This window comes from Myxocyprinus asiaticus, chromosome 24 (genome assembly GCF_019703515.2).
Source record: "Myxocyprinus asiaticus isolate MX2 ecotype Aquarium Trade chromosome 24, UBuf_Myxa_2, whole genome shotgun sequence".
Classification (NCBI taxonomy): domain Eukaryota; kingdom Metazoa; phylum Chordata; class Actinopteri; order Cypriniformes; family Catostomidae; genus Myxocyprinus; species Myxocyprinus asiaticus.
In genome coordinates, this window is record NC_059367.1 from 36495466 (window position 1) to 36519862 (window position 24397).

Genomic DNA, 24397 nt, shown 5'->3' on the forward strand with positions numbered 1-24397 from the left:
TTGGACAAAAAGCATGTCCATGAATACTGTATTTGAAGAACTTGTTTTGTTTCCAAGCAAACCAACGTCATGGTTTACTCAAAATCCACAACAATCGCTGTTCAAGATACTAAACGAATGAAGACATATGCTATTTCATAGAGGTGGAGGTAGATGGGGCCCCCTTACTACAGCTGTGATAAAGAAAAGAAAATTACACGTTACTTTCCAGTTGCATTTGTAAACACAGCTGAAAACTGTCCATTACTAACATACGTTGACTACACACGTAATTTTAAAAGTTTGAGGGAAACTTGTACTTGAGTTTTCCACTGATACTATTTTAAAGAGTGGTCTAAACAATTAATAATGTCTTAACCTGTCCAACAAAAAAGAAGCAACATCGGCATCACTACTCATGTTTTTCCTCCGTCATCAAATCTTTCCACCTTGTGTATACCGTACCGATGTTTACTCTAGTTTTTTGCCTTTGCCTTGCCTTTCTGTCTTCTTGCTTCTGAACTTTTTCGCTTTTTCAGCAGTACAGCTTCTGAATCTCGTTGTCTCCGCTTCTAAAGCACGATAATAAATATGTTCCATTGTGTTCTTTTCGCTCTTCGCGTCACCTACATAGGCGGCAGCCAATAAGCACGAGGATTTTCTTCTTCGACGTTTAGTGAAACATCACGGGTCATGTCATTTCAACATGGTGAAACACATTGTAGGAAGTGACCCGTACCATGTATAATAAAAACACTTTTTATAGAAACCTATTATGAGTACAGTCTTCATCTCATGTGAGTGTACACCATTCAGATCACTCTTCACAAAAACACAATTCATTGGTTAATGTGTAAAACTTTAAATTAGCCCAAAATTACTGAATGCACGTTGAACAGTGTGGCAGTATCAAAACACTGAGCATCCCGGCTAGCCCAACACAGCAACATTGGCTCAGCAATGGTGTGAGTTTGGGGCAACTGAAGGCAGGAAGGAGTGTTCGGAGAAATCTGTTTGAAAACAGTCATTCTTTTTGCAATTTCAATGCTAGTGGCACAGAAATTACACACTTTAGGTTTAAATGAATAGTTTACTCAAAAATAAAAATGCTCTCATCCTTTACTCACCATCATGCCACCCCAGATATGTATGACTTACTTTCTTCTGCTCTTCTGCTGAACACAAACAAAGATTTTTTTGAAGAATATCTCAGCTCTGCAGGTCCATAAAATGCAAATGAATGGTGAATGGGAAACTTTAAAGCTCCAAAAAGCACATAAAGGCAGCATAAAAGTAATCCATAGAACTCCACTGGTTAAATCCATATCTACAGAAGAGATCCAATCAGTTTTGGGTGAGAACAGACCAAACTATGACTAGTGTTTCATTATAAATCTTGATATCTGCAGTCTCCTTGGCGATCATGATTTCAAACTCGATTACACTTCCAAATAGCGCCCTCTAGCACTCTGCACATGCATCAAGCATTAGGAAGGGTAATCAAGCTTGAAATCCTGATCATGCCTAAAGACCGCAATGGCAAGATGTGCAGTAAAAAATTAGTTATATTTTGGTCTGTTCTCACTCAAAACCGATTGGATCGCTTTAGAAGACATTGATTAAACCACTGAAGTCTTATGAATTACTTTTATGCTGCCTTTATGTCCTTTTTGGAGAATCAAAAGTTTGGTCACCATTAACTTGCATTATACGGACCTACAGAGCTGAAATTCTTTTAAAATCTTTGTTTGTGTTCTGCAGAAGAAAGTCATACACATCTGACAGGGTAAAGTAAATGATGAGAGATTTTTCATTTTTGGGTGAACGATTCATTTAATGTGCCTTGTAAGGATTATGCGTTTGACTAAATCAACTACCAGAGTAAAGGTGGAATTTCGTACACAAAAGCAGGAATGCGTCATGCTCTATGAAAATGAGGTGTGTACAACAGAGTTTTGATATGTAAATCTCCTCAACACCCTATTACAGCCAAATTACAGCAAAATTATGACAGCACAAGCCCACAGTTATTTACACCAACCCTATCTAGAGTGTTACTGAAAGAAAAACAAAAAAGAGAGAGAGCAAGCATGAAATGAAAGAGAAATAGTAAGAGTCAAATAGAAAAAAGAAAACATTTGATAAACCATTTATATCATATGCCATTTATATCATACACTATCAATGGCCTTATGTGCACGATTCAGCTACACAAGTTATTCCAAGGTTTTTTAAAACAATTGCCTTCGATACATTTTCATGTCAATTTTGTACCTTGCACTGCCTCTGAAACAACTTTTTTGCTGACATCAATCCCCCTTACTTTTTCACGCCCTCCCCATTCAAATGCCTGACTCCATCCTGGTATGTAACGGCCACTTTCGACAATACAACCAATCCCTGATGGGAAAAACTCCCGGCCTATATTTTACCTGCTTCACTCTGAAACAGATTACAAAAGATGTGAATGCCATCTTGTTGCAAATATCACAAACTCTAAACTAAATTACAAAGCAACCAAATTGGCCCTGTTGCTAGGGAGGGTAGTATCACATGGGGTAACCTCCTCGTGGTCGCGATTAGTTGTTCTCGCTCTAAATGGGGCGTGTGGTAAGTTGTGCGTGGATCGCAGAGAGTAGCATGAGACTCCACATTCTGGGAATCTCCATTGTAGAGTGGTGGTGGCGTAGTGGGCTAAAGCACATAACTGGTAATCAGAAGGTTGCTGGTTTAACTCCAAGGCACTTAACTCCAGGTTGCTCCGGGGGTATTGTCCCTGTAATAAGTACACTGTAAGACGCTTTGGATAAAAGCGTCTGCCAAATGCATAAATGTAAATGTAAATCAAGGTTAAGTCAACACTTCAAATGACACCATTCAAACAAGATCAAGATGTATATACGGTGGAGAAAAGGAAAATTAAACCGGTACAGATTTCTGAGGATTAATTTTGCCTTGTTTTGCCACGTAAATACATATACACCTATACAAAACTATAGAGGGAGTATTGTGATTGATCACCAAGGTCAAGGGCCTTTTATTGCAGAAGTGAAAGTTTTTCTTCTAGAGAAGAGTGAATGAGGCATATTTAAATGCAAAGTTTTTGAAAGATCTGGTCGATTCATTGTAAATTTCTAACCATAACGCTTTGTGCCATGGAACAGGCTTTGAGAGAGAGAAATATCAAACATTTAAGATAATCTTCTATGTTAGATTCCAAAAATACTGAAACTCAGGCTTAAAAATGTATTCATTCAAACCTACAAACAAGTCTCAAGAAACCCATTCAGCTTTGTGACACTGAACCTTGACCTTTCACTGTTAAAAGTATTGAGTGACAGCTAAACCAGAGTAAGCTTTTAGGAGTGTGTGCGTTTGTGTGTGTATACAGGCCTAAACTGACCCTTTGGCTCTAGAGTAGTGAGTTTGGACCTCTGTGAATTGTTATGGTTACCATGTGGCCCCAGCAGTGAATTGTGGCCCTCATTGAGTCTAATTCTGGGTCAAAGTTTCTCCCCCATTTAATTGCATTTGTTTGCCAACACCTCCAAATTAATCGTATCATGTCAGAGATTAACAGCTAAAGAAAGGAGAGAAAGGAAAAGCAAAATAAAGGGGGGAGAGGGAGAGAGAGAGAGAGAGAGAGAGAGAGAGAGAGAAATTAGTTTTTATTAAAACAGTGCTGGTATTTAAGAGCCTTTCCTGAGCTCAAACTAATATAAGTAATGCCACAGCAGGGGACGGGAGGGAAAAACTATAAAACACAGCATACCCACTGACTAGGTTAAACTCACACACACATAATACGCATATTCTAAATGCTATATTCTTCTAAAACTGATAAGAAAATACATAAAACAGCCAATATAGCCTCTTGTTTGCTGTATGGAACTATCAATACCTTATTTTGGAAATTAATGGGAAGAAGAATGGGATTGGTAATGCACTACATGCGTCTTTCCTGCACGAGCACCACAACATAACTAATGTGAAACACGAACTATTATTTGGTAATAAGAAATGCAATCCTAATTGGATTTACTGCCCTCAGCAGTCTATCAAGTGATCAGATCATTTCATATTTAAACATAACCGATTCTTATGAATGGTGTGTTAACACAAACTTCAAGATATTTTAGTCATTCATTATATAAAATACCATTAAATAAATCAAAGCTCATAATGTGTCTTTAACCACACGTTAGCCACTTTTCCACTATTGGGCCAGTGCGAGCCAGTCCTATCAACTGGTCAGCCGGGGCCAATAGCGAGACCAAAAGCAATCTGCATTCCCATCATCGAGCCAACATCCCTGCAGCGTTGCCCTAAAATCCACCCTTAATGCGCCCCACCATTTCACAAGCAAGAGGGAAACTCAAGCTTAGGTATCAGACTGGACACTAGCTAGCCCTTTTTTTAGCTTTTTTAATGTTGCCGGTTCTTAATACAAACCAGTTCTTGGTTTCCAACCCTATCCACCAGGAATTGATTGGATGCACGATAAGACCAGGAAAGTGTTTTCAGAAACAAAATAGTTTTTATTTCATTTTGGCTTTAACAAATACTACACCAAATGTAACAGCAACAACTGTAATTTAAAACTGATGTTTTTCACATTTTAACCATTGGTTTCAATGCCGTGGTGCACTGCAAGGACGTACAGGTTTGCAATAATGATGGAGCATCTAACCAAGAGTTGACTAACTTTTACCACAATGCACTCTGACATAAGCAGGTCAAGTTGTGCTTCAAGATTTTTAAGTGATCTGGCTCTTTCCACACCCTCAAAACTGATCTTCCCTTATATCTCTTGCTAGTGTGTAAACGCCCAAGAACGCAGCTCTAGCAGTAATGTTCAAACGAGAGAAAGGTACGTGTGTAGGCCTCTGCTGTACAATTCCAAGCAGTTGCGCTTGGTTTCTTTGTCCCATCACACATGCCAGTCTGAAACTCTCAAAGAGTTCATTCACAACCACTGCTGCACTTGCCAACAGACATACACTGTCCTTTCCTCTCCACAATCAAATGTAACACACACATTCCTTCTAAAATACAGAGCACGGAACAAACCACCAACGTCTCACATCTGTTCAACTAAAATGATCCTTAGAAACTCAAATGCAGGCTAATTCCATTTTAGAAATTAACTATGGAGCGTCATGCGGGCGGGGAATCCCAGGGCCTGAAAAAACACTAAACCAATCTTTGAGTGCTAGAGTCAGCACTGACCACATGTGCGTGTTTGTGACAGACCAAAACAAGGCGTTCTTGTTGATCTTAATGACAGTTTTAGACAGAAGACATCACACTATTACTCACAAGCATGTTAACCAAACAGGGATTGTCATTAATAACAGGAAGTTGGTTAGAAGACCTCTCATGAGTTGGGTTCCAATTTAATCCAGCACAGTGGTGGAACATCGTGACTTGCTAACAAGTCCAACTGATTTAGACGAGTTTACACCAAGGTTGTTCAGAGGTTAGGCTTCTAATCCATTCAGCCTGAGGTGATGGCAGTTTGACTATAAAGATTCTCAAGGCTAGGGTATACTTCAATTTTCTGTAAATTCTGCCCCACTAGTTGTGCCAAATGGAAATGCAATTTGCTTTATTATGCAAAATAATGACTATGCCCAAACAACGCTCCTAACACCAAGCTCCCATCCTGTTAACTGTTCAGACAAACAAGTAGTCCAGTCCCAAACTCACGCCACTGGTTGAGCCAAAAGTTCACATGTTGGACTCTTCAACAATGCAAGGCAATCTTTTGAAAGCCCTTACAAAAATCTAAAGTTAGGGGGGCCTGGGTAGCTCAGTGAGCATTGACGCTGACTACCACTCCTGGAGTCACAAGTTCGAATCCAGGGTGTGTTGAGTGACTCCAGCCAGGTCTCCAAAGCAACCAAATTGGTCCGGTTGCTAGGGAGGGTAGTACCCAGTAGAGAGGGTAGAGAGAGTAGCATGAGCCTCCACATGCTGGGAATCTCCGCGGTGTCATGCACAACGAGCCACATAAGATGCGAGGATTGACTGTCTCAGAAGCGGAGGCAACTGAGACTTGTCCTCCGCCACCCGGACTGAGGTAAGCAACTACTACTACTACTAAGTAGTGGGAATTGGGCATTCCAAATTGGGAGAAGAGAGGATAAAAAAAATTAAATAAAAAAAAAAATGCAAATGAGCTTTGTGCCAAAATCTTCATTGTTGCCACAGGTTTCCCATAGAATTATTTGCCAGTAGTAGCAAATTGTCCATTATTGTCCAGGTTTGATTCACAAATCCTTCACGGCAGGTTCACAACTACTGGAAAAGAGCTGCAAACTTCTTTCCCTAATCTGCAGTTTTGTTCGATGCAAATTTATTTATTGTGTCACAAATAAAAAAAATTTGCCAGGGAGCCCCAGAGAGCATTGGGAAATTAACAGTTATGTCTTGATGGTAACCTTTGTTCTGTGAAAATTTTGTTAGGAGTGCATTTGCTGCTACTAGATTAGGGTTGCTTCTGGACTCCAAATAAACAGTGTATAAATGTCATTTATGAATCTCGACTTTTCGCTGAACGAGGGTTACCATTTGGACACAACGGTAATCAATCTACGAAACCTTGCTTATAGTTGTTTCTGCACATTAACTGGGAAAGTATTTTGACATAGGAAAAAAAGCTTTGATGGCTCACTGATGTGCTCTTATTCACAACAATTTCCCTGAAATGTCACCGACCCAATGGAAAAGGTGACTAGCGAGTTTTGAGGTTTAGGAAAGCTGCGCAGTAGGCCTGACAACTCTGTTTGGGACTGTTGTTGTTGCAAAGCGTCTTGCCTGGAGCGGCCTTGTTAAACAAGCTAATCGTTCACATCTGGAGCTCTGCGGAGGGAGGGGAATGAGTCTAGATGGAGGGGAGAAGCAGGAGAAACAGTGCAGGATATTCAGGAGGTGCTACGCGAGCACAGGGGCATATCCTGTGATGATAGGTCATATGTGACCTACCAACAGCAAGACAAAAACAAACAGAGTGAGAGAAAGAATCGCTTAATTCCTTCTTCTACATGAAACATTGGAGGTGTCATCTTATCATTAGTTTGGTGGGACTGCTGTGCCTCAGCTGTCTTTGCAGAAGAATATCAACCCTGCAGCTCTTGAATGTTTTTTTGGCCTTCTTTTGACCTGCGGGCTGAGGCAGGGCCTTAAAACAAATATGATAGTGATCAGAGATCTTAATCTGGATGTGTCAGTGTCCAGGGGCCGATGGGCCACATGTTTGCATACCCAACGAGCCGCTGCTCTTGTTGGGCAAGGAGTCACACAAAAAACTTTCATTTAGAAAAAATCTTTTGTCTTCTCGAACTCTATGTGACTGTAAAACTTCTTTGTTCAACATTTCTTCTCTCTACACCTTCATTTTTTTTCTCTCCGTCAACCCCAACCAACCCTCCTTCCCTTTTACTTATTTCCTTATCATCACTATCACTTTTCCTCTGTCCACCCACCAACTGTGCAGCATATCAACCCCAGTCAATCTCCTCTCTCCAACTCTCTCTCTCGGCTAAGCTTTAACTAAAACCATCTGCTTGGAATACCAGACTGATGAAGGTCTGCTTGGGAGTTGCCCCCACACTCATTCCCCCCTCCCTTCCCTCTTTCTCTTTCTGCACAATCAGATTTTATTAGCGTACACTCCAGCACTTAGCGTTCTGGTTTTAAGAGCACCGATGGCTCTTAATGTGAAATAAAACCCTGCTCTCCATGTGAGGGTCCAATCATGATCCGGAGGGGCCCCGCTGTAGCTTATGGGGTGGAGGGCGTACGGAGCCCTGCTATCAATCAGCCAAAGACCCCTTATCACCCTGGAGAGAGAGACGGATGACCCCCACACCCCGTCAACCTACAGGGGGTTAACCTTGGCCCAGTGGTTGGGGGCTTTAGCTTGGCCTAACGCTGATACGCACAGCCTAGAGGGGTAAGTGGATATTAGTGGGACATATGATAAGTGCATGCACACATATACTTGTATACTTAATGCAGACATGTGACAAGTCGGTATTAGTTTGACATACGACAAGCATGAACTGCCTGACATACATAGACACACAAACAGGACTATATTTCATCATGGCCAGCTCTACACTTTTGACATATGAGCAGCTGTAATATCTTTCTGGACACACATAGTGCATTACATTGTTTACATGTGTTTTCCACATTATAGCCTATAGGCTACCGCTAGTGCTTATGCACAAATGGGTGTGCATTGCAAACGTCTTAGCTCATGAGTCAGAGTGCAAAATGGCTGGGTCCAACTGCCTAAACTAAACCCTATAGATGAAATGACTCTGAAGTCACACAGCAGAAAACCGTGCTTCTGGGTTCTATTGAGCAGCATATTTCAATGGTGGAAATAGGCAGCACTGCATTTTTAATAATCTTTTAAGTTTTATAGAATGTAATAATGTCTGTTAATGTTAATAAAAGTTATTATAAAGGAATATCTATGGTTTACAGTGAAGACATCATGTGGGTTCTTTTCTGAAATATTGGTAAAACCTGTTTAAACTTGGTTCAATGAGCCAAATGAAAACACATCCTCACATGTTTAACACACTTCTAAAGCCTACAAATTTGGGTACTTTTATGTTTGTACAGAGCGGTTATCTGAGTTACCACAGACTTTGTTTCGAACTGACAGTCTGGCCATTCTCTGTTGACCTCTCTCATCAACAAGGCGTTTTCATCCGTGGCGTGATTGTTGGTGCCAGACGGGCTGGTTTGTGTATTTCTGTAACTGCTGATCTCCTGGAATTTTCACACACAAAAGTCTCTAGAATTTACTCAGAATGGTGCCAAAAACAAAAAAAACATCCAGTGAGCGGCAGTACTGCGGATGGAAACGCCTTGTTGATGAGAGAGGTCAACAGAGAATGGCCAGACTGGTTCGAACTGACAACGTTTACGGTAACTCAGATAACACCCTCTGCACAATTGTAGTGAGAAGAATATCATCTCAGAATGCTATTCTGAGAAGAGGGTTGGTGCTGTTTTGGCGGCACGAGGGGGACCTACACAATATTAGGCAGGTGGTTTTAATGTTGTGGCTGATAGGTGTATAGTGAAATAGGAGTTACATTTTGGTCTGATTCTCACCCAAAATCGATCGTTTCGCTTCAGAAGTTGTATAGATTATCTTTATGCTGCCATTATGTCATTTTTGGAGCTTGGAAGTTTTGGACTCCATTGACTTGCATTGCATGGATATGAATACATCATACATCTATGAAAATATCTTCCATTTGTGTTCCGCAGGAGAAAGTCATACCAGTTTGAGATGACATAAGGGTGAGTAATTGATGAGAGAATGATCATTTTTGGGTGAACTATCACTTGGGTGTACTTGTGTTTTTTTATTAATGGATTATTGTTCGAGAATATACACCCCTGGTTATAACCCTTGAAACTATGACTTTCTAAAAACATGGCAATCAACAAAACACTCTGGAAGACTTGTGTTTTTAAATTTAGACGTGACTTAGGACCATACTTAGAAGTACGACAGTATGACACACTGAACATATTTTTGACATTACATCTTTTATTTATTGACATTTTCGTTTTCATCAAATGGAATGTGGTGTTTTATCAGAGAAAATAAAAAAGTTAAGGTTAATTCTCATAAATAAGTAGTCTCTAAAGGCTGTATACATGTAGAAATATACTTCTGGAATATTCCATCTATGAGACTGGTCCAGGTGAAGTCTATGAGAAAATACGATCACAAGATGTAAACTGTTTGAAAACACCCACTACACCACCGTCTTACAAATACATAAGCTGAACTAACAAATCTGCTCCCACAGTAATGAGGGAACCTCTAAAGTCAATGCATATTTTTCTTTCTTCCTGTTTTTAATGCAATTTCTTAGTTCGATTATAGTGGTTAGTGGGTGTATTTGCAGAGCTAATGTTGATTTTAGCCAGCTCCCCTAAATTGAGCAAATCTAATATGGAAACAACTGAACAGTTAAATGTAACACACTTTTACCACTTTTGAAATCCAGACAACTAAATATAATATCTACCCCTATAAAGAATGCAAAATAAATATAAAAAATATAGTGAGACATTGCATTGTGTTGTTTACGAACAAAAAGCAAAAAGCTAACTAGATCATATAATAAATATTAAGCCTACTCCGTAAAAGGAATGCTACGTAAATACCTTGACCGGAGATTTTGTACTGCTGTATATGAATTTGTTTATGAACAACCAGCAAAAAGTCAACTAGATAATATAATAAAAAATATATCTACCTGTCTAAAGAATGCTACGCAAATACAAAAAACTACCTTCAGATTTTATACTATACGGTTTAAGTACTTATTCATGAACAGCTGGCAAAAAGAGTCCATTACATAACTAATATAATAAATCTAACTATAAGAAACTACCTCGAGACTTTGTAATATCCTGTTTATGAACTTGTTTTTGAACAGCTGGTTTCACACAAAGAAAAAAATTCAAGCTGCAATATCTCTACACCAGTCACTCATGTGTATATTCCTGGGAATAGGCACCATAAAAACAGTCCACCAAGAGTTCGAGAGAGACTTTAAAGATTGCAAAAACAGTTCGCTGTCTTGTCGAAAACATCCCAGTGCGAAATTAAAGTGGGCATCTCCAAGTGCTGTGCTTCTGTTTGAACCTGGCCGACTCCGAAGCGCCTGCCTCAGATTAATAAATTGATGAAAAAAATACATTTATACACATGCTCATCTCAAGTAGCTTCAAAGGCCTTTCATTGATGTCACAGAACGTAGGGATCAGCGTGTGTGTGTGTATAAAGAGGGCTGCTTGGTTTGCCAGTCCTCACAGGGGGTAGCATCTCTCCTGAAGGGCCCTGCTTTTGAAAAGCCAGAGACGGCTATAAACAGAATATGTAATGGCAGGGAGGGAACAGAGGGAGGGTTGATGGGCAAGCTATGGGTGGCAGAGAAAGTGACGCCAACTCCAGCTCTCCTAAGAGAAAGGAAGGAGGAGGGAAGGCCAAGGCTGGCAGTGTTTCACACAATTCAAAGAGTATGGAGAAAGCAAACACACATCCATACACACATACATTGCTTTTCTGGGACAGGAGTTGAGTGGTTTATGGGAGTCTGTGCAGTTTATGTTTGACAAGAACCTTCAACAGATGTACTCCCCAACAATCTAATATAATGTTAGATAAATGTGAGAGGTCATTGGTTACTAAATAGGTCCTGAAAAAGTTCTCCAAAAAGTTTGTCTTTTCAAAGGCAGCCACTGGTCCTGTGCTAAATTAAAATGTATATTCATGTGTGGTAGAATAAATGAGCTATAGTCCTTTCCCATTGAAAATTGAGGCTTTGAGGAATGGAAATCCTTTCCGTTCCATTGGCCTCATTCATGAAATAAGAGCAGAACCAATTCTTACATTTACAAATTCTTCATAAAATAATCTTTACATAAATTGTCCCATAGTTGTGGAAGAATGGACTTATTTACACCAAAATTTGTTCTGCTCATGTTTCATGAATAAGGCTCAACGTCATATAGGGCTGAGGAAAAATTTGATGTTTTCGATTAATTACAACCTTCATTTAAACAATCTAGATATTGATTCTAAAATTACAAGATAACATTTATAGATGTGCAACCCTCTAAAATGTGTGTAACCCTCGCATTTGCAACCAAGTGTTTTGACTAAAAAATCTGCAACTAGCCACTGGCTGGTAAGCTTTCAGATTTCACTCGCCAGTGATTTAGTAGTTTAGAGGCGAAGAGGTTCATCACCAAGACCCTTTCACTGCGTGTTGACAGTAAAAGTTTGGTTTGACTCGTTCTGTGTGTGTCCAAAGATGAGATCCACACAATCCATTTGTCATTTAATAATGTCTCTTTGAATACACTTTGTTCTTTACAGTCAGTTGCTGATCAAAACAACAAAATTAGAATCATTATTCCAATCACACATAGCACGGATTCGCTAAAGAAGCTGTGCGACTCCACTCTCATTAATGTGCATTCGACTGAAAATCTTCTGTGACACACTTGCTAAAATGCCGCTATTCTTAAAGAGACGGCACTGGTTTAGCAGTTTTGATACAGACACTACGTATAGCAATTTAAATTGAAATCACAATATTTTTTTTGGTATTCAATATTTTTGTCCAAATCATTCAGCTCTACTCAGGACCTCGCAACAGTAAAATATACTGTATTAGCCTAAACTGACTATATTTCTTAAGTCTCATTTTCAATTGCAGAAATTAAAATAATGTAATTTTCCTCAAACAGGGGGCCTGTGTATCTCAGTGGTAAAAGACACTGGCTACCACCCCTGGAGTTCGCTAGTTCGCTAGCTCGAATCCAAGGGCGTGCTGAGCGACTCCAGCCAGGTCTCCTAAGCAACCAAATTGACCCGGTTGCTAGGGAGGGTAGAGTTACATGGGGTAACCTCCTCGTGGTCGCTATAACGTGGTTCGTTCTTGGTGGGGCGCGTGGTGAGTTGAGCGCGGATGCCGTGGTGGATGGCGTGAAGCCTTGTCTCCGTGGCAACGCGCTCAACAAGCCACGTGATAAGATGTGCGGGTTGATGGTCTCAGACGCGGAGGCAACTGGGATTCATCCTCCGCCACCTGGATTGAGGCGAATCACTACGCGACCACGAGGACTTGGAAAAAGCGCACTGGGAATTGGGCATTCCAAATTGGGTGGGGGAAAAAAAAGTACATTTTTTTTTTCCTCAAACAGCTTTAGATTGCGGGGGGGGGGTGCAAAATTACAAAATTAGCTGAGACACAAATGAACACCTTTTACATCTCTCTTCTCCAAGGTATGTACCTTTAGTCGAAGGTCTTACCAAATATTTGATGGTTTTTGAGGTGAAATTCTTCTCAAAGTAAAGAAATCCATGTAGAAGTCAGCCAAGACTGTTTACACAGTTGTGATAGCATCATCAGAGAACATTTGACAACTACCTTTCAGATGGCCTTTAACAGATCTGTCTTTCTCTCGTTCTCTGGCAAGCAAACACACATGTTTGGGGTGTAGGCACAATGTTCACTCTGTTGAAGTTACAGTTACACTCATCACTGTAGCAGCAGGAGGCCAGAGGCTTAAGAATCAAACAGGTACAGCCCGTCTTCTTGAATACACACACGGAAATTATCTTTAAAAACACGCACAATAAAGCTATTGACTCAACTCTGTCTCAAAGATTTTAAGCGCTAATAGCTGTGAGCACCTGAATGTGGAAAAATGCCCAGTGGAGGCCTGGAATGCTGTGAAAGACATGTGGCCTGAGCTATGATGACAAGCTCAGGCATTACAAAACTGTGTGTTTGTGTGCGAGTATGCCCTGTGCTATTCTTCTCCAAAAAGACAAGACTAAACAGTTTAAAATGTGTTTCCACTGAGGTGTGTTTGTTTGGCTACGTGGGCGCCGCAACACAAAAGCAGCAGTTACAAGGTTTGGCGAGTCGCTCCGTTCACTACCGTTCTGCAGCCGAGAGCAGCCAAAAATCTGACTGTGTTAAAATAACACGGGCATGTGCTGAAAGGTTTTGTGGCACAGGGAGTTAAGGACGAAATCGAATAAAAAAAAAGGAGTATGAAAACAAATTAGGACAAAGAGTTTCAATCCCTTTTTCAGGAGAGTGGAGAATTTACCAGAAAATCATTTCAGCATGTAAATGTGGATAAAGTACAATGCTAGGAACAGCCACAGGCCAATGAAAAACATTTAGGATTGAATCCATAAAACATGCTTACGACACATTAATATCCTACATATCAAAGCCTGCCATCATAATGGATAGAGGCATTATGTGAAATGGTGCGACTGTTACGAGATTATACTGATAGAACTTTATTTTCACCTTTTGCTATTTTTAATTCATAATATAAGACAGAGGACCAGTAATGATGAAGAGAAGGACAGAATGGAATTGGGGAAATGACAATGTGTTGGGACTTGGGACTATGTCCACTAGCCCCTAACTCCACAGAAATATTTAGGAATTTCCAAGAGGCCCACAACTCACAAGACCATAAAAGGTTGCACTTTGCACATCAACTACATATATGTACTGTATATATAGAAGTACTACACCATACTATAGTACAGAGGTCAACCGATTGTGTATTTTGTTATTATCGATAACTAAGGTGATGGAAAAGTCTGATAACCGATTAATCGTCCAATAGTTTTTCAAATGTATTTATAAAATGTAAAAAAAAACAAAAAAAAAGTAAAAAAAATCTTAGTCTTTCCTTACTATGACTATGAAACATTGAGGCTGCAAGAGTCTAACTAGTTTATTGTTCAACCAAACTCCCATTAACTCCAGAAAAAATGGGGCCTGAGTAGTTCAGTGGTAAAAGATGCTGGCTACCACCCCTGGAGTTCGCTAGTTCACTAGTTTGAATCCTAGAGCGTGCTGAGTGACTCCAGCCAGGTCTCCTAAGCAACCAAACTGGCCCGGTTGCTAGGGATGGTAGAGTCACATGGGGTAACCTCCTCGTGGTCGCTATAATGTGGTTCGTTCTCGTTGGGGCGCGTGGTGAGTTGAGCATGAAGCCTCCACACGCGCTATGAATTGGGTATTCCAAATTGGGTGGGAAAAAACAACTAGAAAAAATAAAGATTTGGAAAACGGAGGAGTAAAAAAAATATTTGCAACTATCGGCATAGATTTTTGCAGATAAACCATAGTATCGAAAAGCAACTATCGGGACCGATTAATGGACCCTTTTCACAGACCTGTTATGATGCGTTTCCGCCTTCTTTACAACTTAAATATAGCAAACTTTTTTATATTTACAATTAAAAAAATATTTCGAGTAAATGTATAACATTGTACTTTGTTCCAGTCAGGCTTTCTAAGCAACCAATTGGCCTGGTTGCTAGGGTGGGTAGAGTCACATTGGGTTAACCTCCTCGTGGTCGTTATAATGTGGTTCTCGCTCTCGGTGGGGCACATGGTGAGTTGGGCATGGATGCCGCGGAGACGTAGCGCATGTGGAGGCTCACGCTATTCTCTGTGGTAATGCGCTCATCAAGCCACATGATAAGATGCGCAGATTGACGGTCCCAGACACGGAGGCAATTGAGATTCGTCCTTCCGCCACCCGGATTGAGGCAAGTCACTATGCCACGATGAGAACATAGAGTGCATTGGGAACTGGGCATACTAAATTGGGGGGAAAAAACCAACAACATTGTACTTTGTATTATATTACTCTGGAATACGTTTTTAAAAAATCAGTTACCATAGCTACGATGAGGCTTCTAATACAGCTGCTGAGGTAGTGACAGAAAATGTGTCCTGTTTCTCTTCTTACTGCTGTTATCCAGCACTCTATATTTTTATTTTATTTTGCAAAACTGTGAAAGAGTAATCGTTGATTTTTTCTTTTGCTGTTGGAGCAAACAGGTGAGCGTAAATTACATTTGCTGTGGTCTCCCTTTCACTGCCATTCAATTTTATCCAACTATGATGACTTCTGCTTCGCATGAAAAGGGTCCATCGGTAAAACCGATATATATTGGTCTACCTCTTCTTCAGTACTCTACACTCACTGAGCAATTTATTAGGAACACTATGATCCTAATAAAGTGTCAGATGTGGTCTTCTGCTGTTGTAGCCCATCCGCCTCAAGGTTCGACGTGTTGTGCATTCTGAGATGCTATTCTGCTCACTACAATTGTACAGAGCGGTTATCTGAGTTACTGTAGCCTTTCTGTAAGCTCGAACCAGTCTGGCCATTCTACGTTGACCTCTCTCATCATCAAGATGTTTCCGTCCGCAGAACTGCCGCTCACTGGATGTTTTTTGTTTTTGGCACCATTCAGAGTAAACTCCAGAGACTGTTGTGTGTGAAAATCCCAGGAGATCAGCAGTTACACAAATACTCAAACCACCCATCTGGCACCAACAATCATGCCACGGTCAAAACCACCGAGATCACATTTTTCCCAATTCTGATGGTTGATGTGAAAACATTAACTGAAGCTCCTGACCCGTATCTGCAGGATTTTATGCATTGCACTGCTGCCACACGATTGGCTTATTAGATAATCACACAAATAAGTAGGTGTACAGGTGTTCCTAATAAAGTGCTCAGTGAGTGTACATATTACTTTCCCCTTCTCCATTTCCAACTCGAGTCCCTCTAACAGATAATTCCTCAGGCCAAGCACAAGCATTCATGTCACTGACAGCCGTTGAGAAGAGCTGAAGAGATGGCTGGCTGACACACAAGGGCCTCAAAAACAGTCCCTCTGGATTATTGAGGAATTTGAGCTCTGAACAGACCCTAAATCAATTATAAGAAATCTGCACGCCTGCATTTCCCCATGTCCCTTCCATCTGTCACTTTATACCTCCGTTTCTCTTCATTGTGCTCTCAATTTTGTCCTTCTCTCAGACTCTTTTTTTCTTTCTACAAACTTGGCTTGATTGTCTTTCTTTTCGGTTTTTACTAAGAACATCTCTTACACAATGCTTTTAAGTTATTAAGATGGGCACACTCACCTCTAGCTGAATAGAAATTTGATCAAACAACAAGTGTGAGGTTCAAGCTTAAATCTGATCTGCTCAATGGCTTTGGCAAATGTAATCATACTGGGATCTGAACATCAAAAAGAGAACACTCAGAATTTGGCAGAACTTGTTTCCTGGTATATTTCTTAATTTTATTAAGGCCTCTGTACACAGTCACAATCACATGCAAAGTTATTTTGCTGAATTAAAGAATAGGTCTGAACACCTTATCCACCTTCAGATATAAACGTGCACACAAATTAAACATCTTTGACACTGATATTTAAATGCCCCAAAGCACCCTAAATATCCAGAATAAGGCATATGATACCCAAAAATAATAGCCAACAATAACAACCTGATAACACGTGACTATGTTTCTGTCCTCTGAGGAATGCTAAGAAATTGATGGTTTCGTTTGAATTGCCTCAGCTAATGCCACAGGTACTCAGAGCTTTGAATTCCCTTTGGCCAATTCTTTGGCATTTTTCTTTAGTTTTATACACAATAAATATTTCATGAAAACTCAGAATTCTGAGGAGTTTCACAACACATCCTCAGGGATATCAGCAAAGTCACTCACAAAATCCTACATATTAGTTTAGAAGCGATACTATTAGATGTTTACTCTATTTGCAATTGCTTTAGGCTTCTCTTTGGTGTTTGAGGGCTGCCTTAGCAACTACTGCATATTCTCAGATACCTGTAATGTGATTTGTGCACTTCACTGTAAGCCATTTGGTTAAGAAAGGTTTAGACAAACCTACTCAGCTAGACCTGAGATTTAAATGCATTTTTGAAACACTCAATCTTTCATCCCATGGTAGAAGTTGAATGCTTTCATTCTGACAAAGATCATTCTCTGAAGTGATTTATTTAATTCAATTCTTCATTTTCCAAAACATTCAGTCTACTGTTAATAGTTGAACCCACTGAATATCTCTAAGGCAAACTGCACACAGTGTCAAATTACTCATATTCTGGATGAAAAAGGGTAAACAGAACAGACATATGCTTTTCCTGGCAAATATCCTACATGTTTGTGCATTTGTTTAAAAGTTGGAGGGAAAACACTGGAGACAATTCACACTCTGAGGGGCTCTTTCAAGTTCCTTAGCTTTTGTTTGGAAACTTTCTTATGTGACTTTGACTACTGTGACTGAGTCTGTCTGAGCGAGAGATTAAGAATAGTGAGTAAATATTTAAAGTATGCCAACCACTCATTGTCTGACTCGCAACTCAGAGGTGTCGATTGACAGGCTAAGCTCATCTGCCTCAGTGACCTCCCTGTCAGAAACACACACACATTTTCCTTGGACCGCACTGGGTTAGATTTGATAGGCTTAAGGACAAGAGAGATATCTTACTCTGGGATAATCTGTTTTCTGGAACTTTCAGATAAAATACAAGCTCCAATCTGCTCGTCTTCAGTAGGTTATGAACTTCTGTGATTCTAATACTGTGAGGAATAATAAAAGAGTTAGGCTAAATGTGGGTGCTGCCTCTTTTTCAAAACAGTATGAGTGGGAAGATAAATCCAGCATAGATATTTGTCTGAAATGTACAACTGGATGGATTGGGCTATGGGGTCATTTTATGAGGGAACATAATTTTTCTACAGTGCCCAATCAGCTAACTAAATAAAAAAAAAGTTAAAATCCTCATCCTGAATGATGTCATATGATTGTTTGCTATAAGCCCATATTAGCCTCTAGCTCCTTATTGCGCATTATATTAGTGATAACAGAAGGCTTCTGTATTTGTAAGATTTGCCTGACATTGGCTTAATACACCAACATTTGAGAGTATTTGATAAGCACAAAGCTGAGCTTACAATGGGTTGTTTCTGCAAACACTTTTCTAACATGTCAAGTCACTTGGGATGTGCAAAATTACCTCATTTTAAAATCGACTAGTCGGTGGATTTCCCTGTATAATTAGGACCATCTGACCACGATCCGACACATTTCTTAAGGAATTTCTTCAATTACATAAGATGCACTCTTGCATTCAAAAACAGCCAGACAGAGCACAAATGGAATGGAGCATGGGGTTTTTAACACATTTATAAAAGACTATTTTTAATCTGACATGACGTCGTAAAAACGCAACACTCGGTGAGGTACTCCAAAAACAGCGCATGTCTCAACGCAACGGTAAAAAAAATCCATCTGAATGAGTATGGCTGTAGCGGCAGTGCTGTAAAGGGGATGAATTTAAATGGTTTTACCATGCTAACTGTCTAACGCTATCAGCATGCTAATTTAAGTACTGTCGCTAAAAATATACAAACTTAAAGGAAATATATAAATAAACTTGCCATTGAATAAACACACAAACAAAAAAAAAAAAAAATCACAAACGAAACACTAAAGTGTACAAAGTTTTAACATCAAAACGAGAATACGAAATTGAGTTGCGTGTACAGGCGATGTTGAGGGCGGGATGAACTAGGATGAACCATGCTGCTTTAAGATAATTTAAGCCAATTGGCTTTTCCCACAACAAAACTGTATAGGGCGAGGAACAAAAGAAGATCTGGGTACTACTACTATGCATCTAGTCTGTAAGGAGCAGCCATTACGCTAATGAGGGCCTATGGAGATCCCAATGAAGCCATCAGCATTCACTCCGAATGACAATGCAAGACTAACGCCCCAGGAACTGAATGGAACGGATTGGGAAGGAGGCAGAGCTCGTACACAGGAGTGAAAAGAAATGGAGAGGCCAAGGAAAACTTATGCGAGTGTGTGTGTGTATGCATCTGGAGGGGAAGGTGGGGGGGACACAAATTTTCACCAATACCTTTGGCCAAATCCAATCAAACTGCGATTCAGGGAGAGGAGGATTTGTGCGTTGAAATAAACAATGACTGTAGAACTTGTAGATGGCTCACAGTTTAGCCAAAAAACAAAACAAAAAAAACAATCACGGTTGAAGCTCTCTCTCTTTTTTTTTTTGCAAATACCCAAACTTTCATTCTCTCCTTTTTTTTCCAGAGCACTGACGCATAGCACGCAGCAAAGCCATACATGAATGCCTGCTGAGTTCTTTGCAAATTGGGTTGAAAAGACTCAATGCTGAGGCTAAAAGGGCAGTCAACCTTTCCCAGACACTGACACAAAACTCAAAACACATCTATAGGGGGAGAACAGGCAAAGCAGGCAAACTCTACAGCTATCTGACAAGAAGGACGAACTCCCAGATATAATTTCAGTTTGACAGACCCCTACTCTCGGCCAGACTAATCTTATTTTAAAGCAGGCTAAACAAGCAGCCAGAAAATACTTAATTACAGCCAAGTGGCGGAAAGCTCTGAATTAGATTCACTGCGTATTAGCTTAATTAGCCAAGCATTTCACAGACAAACACAAGAGATCTTTAGCGCATATTTGGACAACTAAAAGGGCTCTAACCGGGACATTATGAAGCCAAAACACTACAAGAAAACTTACGATTTCGGCAAATCTGATGTAGTAATTGGTGACAATTAGTGGCTTGACCTCACTTGGACCACAAAAATTGGCCACAAATACATTAATACAAATCTGTCAAGCAGCTCGAGCACACAATTTCAACTCATTTAAAAATGACATGACCTAAATACACACTGAAATGCCATCAAGCCCCAGCAATTTACTTGAAAGTTTGATTTGACACTTGCATATTCGCTAAATGTGTTACAATGACAAAAGTATAATCCACACTGAATCAGTAAGCTCAGAACTAGCACAATTTAACAAAGTGAGTACTTAAACATACTTGACACTTTCCAGTTGCAAAATTGTAATATTCTCAACCAAGTGCCTGTACTGAGATAAAGTGTGTTGCTCAAGGAGACATTAGGGTGATAACCATAACCACCATAGACATTGGAGGGAAACAACCCCCAAAACATTCACAATAGTGGTCAAACTATATGGAGACTGATTCTCAAACTTAACCTTTGCTGTAAAAGTTTAACATCATTAATGGTATTTCATTGGGGGGTCTGAACCTTTAAACATTTGGTCACCAGACATGATATGTAACACTAGGCTCCACTAACTTCAAGACTAAGAAAAGGACAATTCTTGTTTGAGGGCCACTATACACTTGAGCATGATGTTTCTCAGTGGTCCCTAAAGAGCTACGCGGATGTACTGAGACAGACAATGTGTTTCAATGGCACTCACCGTTCTCGCGCTGGGAGACAGAGCACCGTTGGACAAGTAAGGATTGGACAGATCTGGAATCATTAGAAACGGGTAGCCTGAATAATGGGGGCTCTTAAAAAATCCTCCATCTTGATGTCTTCTCAAAGCTTGATGGTGGACAGGGAGATAAATTTGTTTAGGTTTCTATTTTATGTAAACAATAAGTTAGTAAAACACAAGTGTGCACTTACCTTCACTAAAATACTCTCGGGCTTTCTCATAACTGTCATCATCAGCTCTCGGTTGAGGACGCCTCTCGGTTTGCTGGAGGAGAAAAACAAAGTAGAAGAGTTATTTTCCGTCAGCAACAACCACATTGGTTTGTTTTGACAGCACGCGCTCGTGTTTGACTCACCTCCGAATCGGACGAACTGCTGTTATTTTCCGACTCGTTCACTAACGAGGACTTCACATCGTCCAGATCTCTTTCCGCCGACACGTTTTCGGAGATTTTCTCTTCTTGTTCGCCCTCATCCTTGAATGGGATCATTTCATCGTTCGCCCCCAACTCATCTCCTCCACCTCCGTTAAGCTGCGGCATGTTTACTTTATGGCAACGGTTATCAAAAGTACAGTTTGTGTTACCAGCCGAGTGAACTCTGAAGTGCAAACGGCGCAGTCCACTCAGTCAACGAGATGTAAACACAAGATCTTGAAGCTTCTTGCCGTTTCAGAAGTAATCCTTTGCACATGAAATGAAATCCAAGTTGTCCATGACTTTAAACACGCGATCGCGCAAAGGCACACCAGTTTCATCAGTATCCCTGCAAAAAAAACTTCACAAACTCAACTCCAGATGCGAAACGCTGTCCGCTCCGCTGCAGCCCGTCCTGAGAAACTTACTAACACAAATAAAATAACTTGTAACGTCCGAAATTCAAACGCGCGTAATTATGAATTTGTCTGTGCATTCCAAAATCATCAAACAACCCGAACGCAAAAGTCTGTAAAACACGTTTTCTGTAAAACACGCGATCGTCACTTAAACACGCGTACTGACTGCAACAAAGTTGCAACAACGGTCGCGTCGCCTTCGTACTTTCTATGCCACCGGCGTGTTTTATTCAAGTAAAACACGGATTCCTCCGCAAATCAGCTGTCCGTTTCTTCCACACCGCGATTTAAAACGCTCATGTTGGATAAACTAAACCGCAAACACTGAAAACGGCGTGTTTGAACGCGAAGAGACTCCGTTTCCCTCCACGATTAGCCGCTGATGGGGAATGCGCAGGCAAGCAGCGGAGAGCGTGTATGTGTGTGTGTGTGTGTGTAGTGGAGGAGCAGAATGCAGAGGAGGAGTTATGCGCTGAAAAACGACACTCCATTCAACATGCATACACACTCTCAGAAAAGTTTAAAGGAACAGTTTGTTCAGGGCTTGATTCTTGAAATAGTTCACTGACACCACGTCCTGGGATTGCGTTATTAATATTTATACAAGACGTCTCAGGAGGTAATGTTCTGGAGTGGTGTGGACCCATAATATGGCTTGATGATAGTTCTAATAGGCCTATTTTGCAGTTAAAATTAGTTAGAACATAAGTTTTTGCTAAGGTAGGCATTGCTCTTGCTCATAATTAGGATTAGATATTTGAACAGCCCTAAACCTAAGTAATAAACGTTTCTGCTAAGACATACTGAATTCGGCGATGATTGATCAAAAGTTCTTCTGCTGAAATTGGTCTGTGCTTAATGAAATTCGAAGCACTGCCCCCAGTGTCTGAAACGGGAAGTGTTTTTGAATGTATGAGTAGGTGTGCGTCCGAGAAGGGTCTGTCTGCGTCCTCCAAGACTACTACAAGGCACGCCCACTAACCTACAAGTTGTGCCCCCTTCAAAAACAGGCAAAATACTCTGCAAATCAAAAATGGGCTTTTCCCAATCAGTGGGCATTTTCAAACCGGGATGGGCATTTTTTTAACCGCTTTGCATGATTTGCCTACAACAATGAGATTCCCTACTTTCACTGGATAGTTTAGAAATGCCCATCCCAGTTTGAAAACTCTCACAGATTGGGAAACACCCATTATTGTTTCGCAGAGACCTACACTTCAGATACTGAAGTCTTGCAACAGTTGAATGTCACATTCATACACTATGTTTGTTGTGTTTAATTGGAGTCCCACAGCAACCCTACACTTAATCTTAACCCTAACCTTAACCCTACCCCATACCTAACCCTAACCACAAAGATTAATAAATTAAAAGTTTATCTTATGCTACAGAAATGGATTCTTAAAAACAACAAAGATCCAAGCGAGTGTAAGAGTTACTGTCCAATTTCCCTGATCCAGCTAGACATAAATATATTGTCAAAAATTTTGGCTAACCGATTAAGTAAAGTTATGACATCTCTGATACATTTAGATCAGGTGGGGTTTATTCGGGGCCATAGCTCTTCTGATAACATTAGGCATTTCATCAATATCATGTGGTCAGTGGCGTTTGTTATGGTAGAATGGGATTATCTTTTTAAGGTTTTGGAAATATACATGTTCGGGAATACTTTTATTGGATGGATTATGTTACTTCATAGACACCCGGTAGCAGTGGAACAAACAAATGGATTAATTTCAGATTATTTTACTCTGGGTAGGGGCACCCGGCAGGGTTGCCTTGGAACCAATAGCAGCCGCGATAAGAAAGGAGAATGATTTTCCAGAGGTGGTGGTGGGAGGTGTGGCTGCATAAGCTTTTGCTTTACGCAGATGATATTTTATTATTCGTCTCCGACCCCACTAGATCTATGCCTTGCCTCCACAGGATTATTAATTCCTTTTCTAAATTCTCAGGATACAGAGTTAATTGTTCTAAATCCGAAGCTTTGGCTCTGACAGCGTACTGCCCAGTAACGGCTTTTCAGCCGGGCACCTTCCAATGGCCCAAACAGGGCATTAAGTATTTGGGAATTTTATTCCAGGTGGGCTTCATTACATTTATCTATGATTGGGAAGGTTAATGTTATTAAAATGAATTGTACTCCAAAATTCAACTACCTGCTACAGACTCTCCCTGTAGATGTCCCCCTCTCTTATTTCAAGCAATTTGATAGCATAGCAAAGTCCTTTATTTGGAATGGTAAATGTCCCAGATTACATTTCAACAAATTACATAGGCCGACTGACAAAGGTGGGCTAAGCCTACCCAAGATTTTGTTTTATTATTATGCGTTTGGTCTCAGACATTTGGCTCATTGGTCGTTTCCACCTGAGAGAGCCCCACCCTGGTTTTGTATTGAACAGGAAGTTCTTGCCCCTATTTTGCCATTGCAAAGCCTTTCTATTAAACTAACCGGAGAAGGTAAGTCACACCCCGTTATCTCGCATTTGCACGCGGTATGGAGAAAAGTGTCCAGAGTGTTTAATTTAGACATTTATTTAAATGTTGCCTCGAGCATATGGCAGAACCCAAAATTATGTATAAATAAGTTCCCTTTCTGCTGATCAGAGTGGATTGTGAGGGAGGTTAATACACTTGGTGACCTATATGAGAGTGGAGTGTTGAGATCCCTTGAAAATATGGTTCAACATTTTAGGATTCACAGATCTCAGTTTTTTAGGTATTTACAGCTGCGCCACTTGCTCTGTACTATTTTTGGGAGTAGTATACACCCCCCTAAAGCGGCAGATACTCTGGGAGAGGTGATTACTGCCTTTGGAAAAGGTCATG

At 40.4% G+C, this 24397-nt stretch overlaps 1 protein-coding gene across 1 annotated transcript in view; it reads right to left on the minus strand.

Annotated features, from left to right (window-relative positions):
• The window catches only part of tcf7l1b (transcription factor 7 like 1b), a 64272-nt gene extending 42294 nt beyond the window's left edge, over positions 1 to 21978 (minus strand). The window contains exons 1-3 of the mRNA XM_051654218.1: positions 21084 to 21978; positions 20920 to 20992; positions 20708 to 20835 (exon numbers count right to left, since the gene is read on the minus strand). Coding sequence (XP_051510178.1) covers positions 20708 to 20835; positions 20920 to 20992; positions 21084 to 21269 — 387 coding nt within the window. The 5' untranslated portion in view covers positions 21270 to 21978. The remainder of the gene's footprint in view (positions 1 to 20707; positions 20836 to 20919; positions 20993 to 21083) is intronic.
• Between the last annotated feature and the right edge of the window lie 2419 nt (positions 21979 to 24397).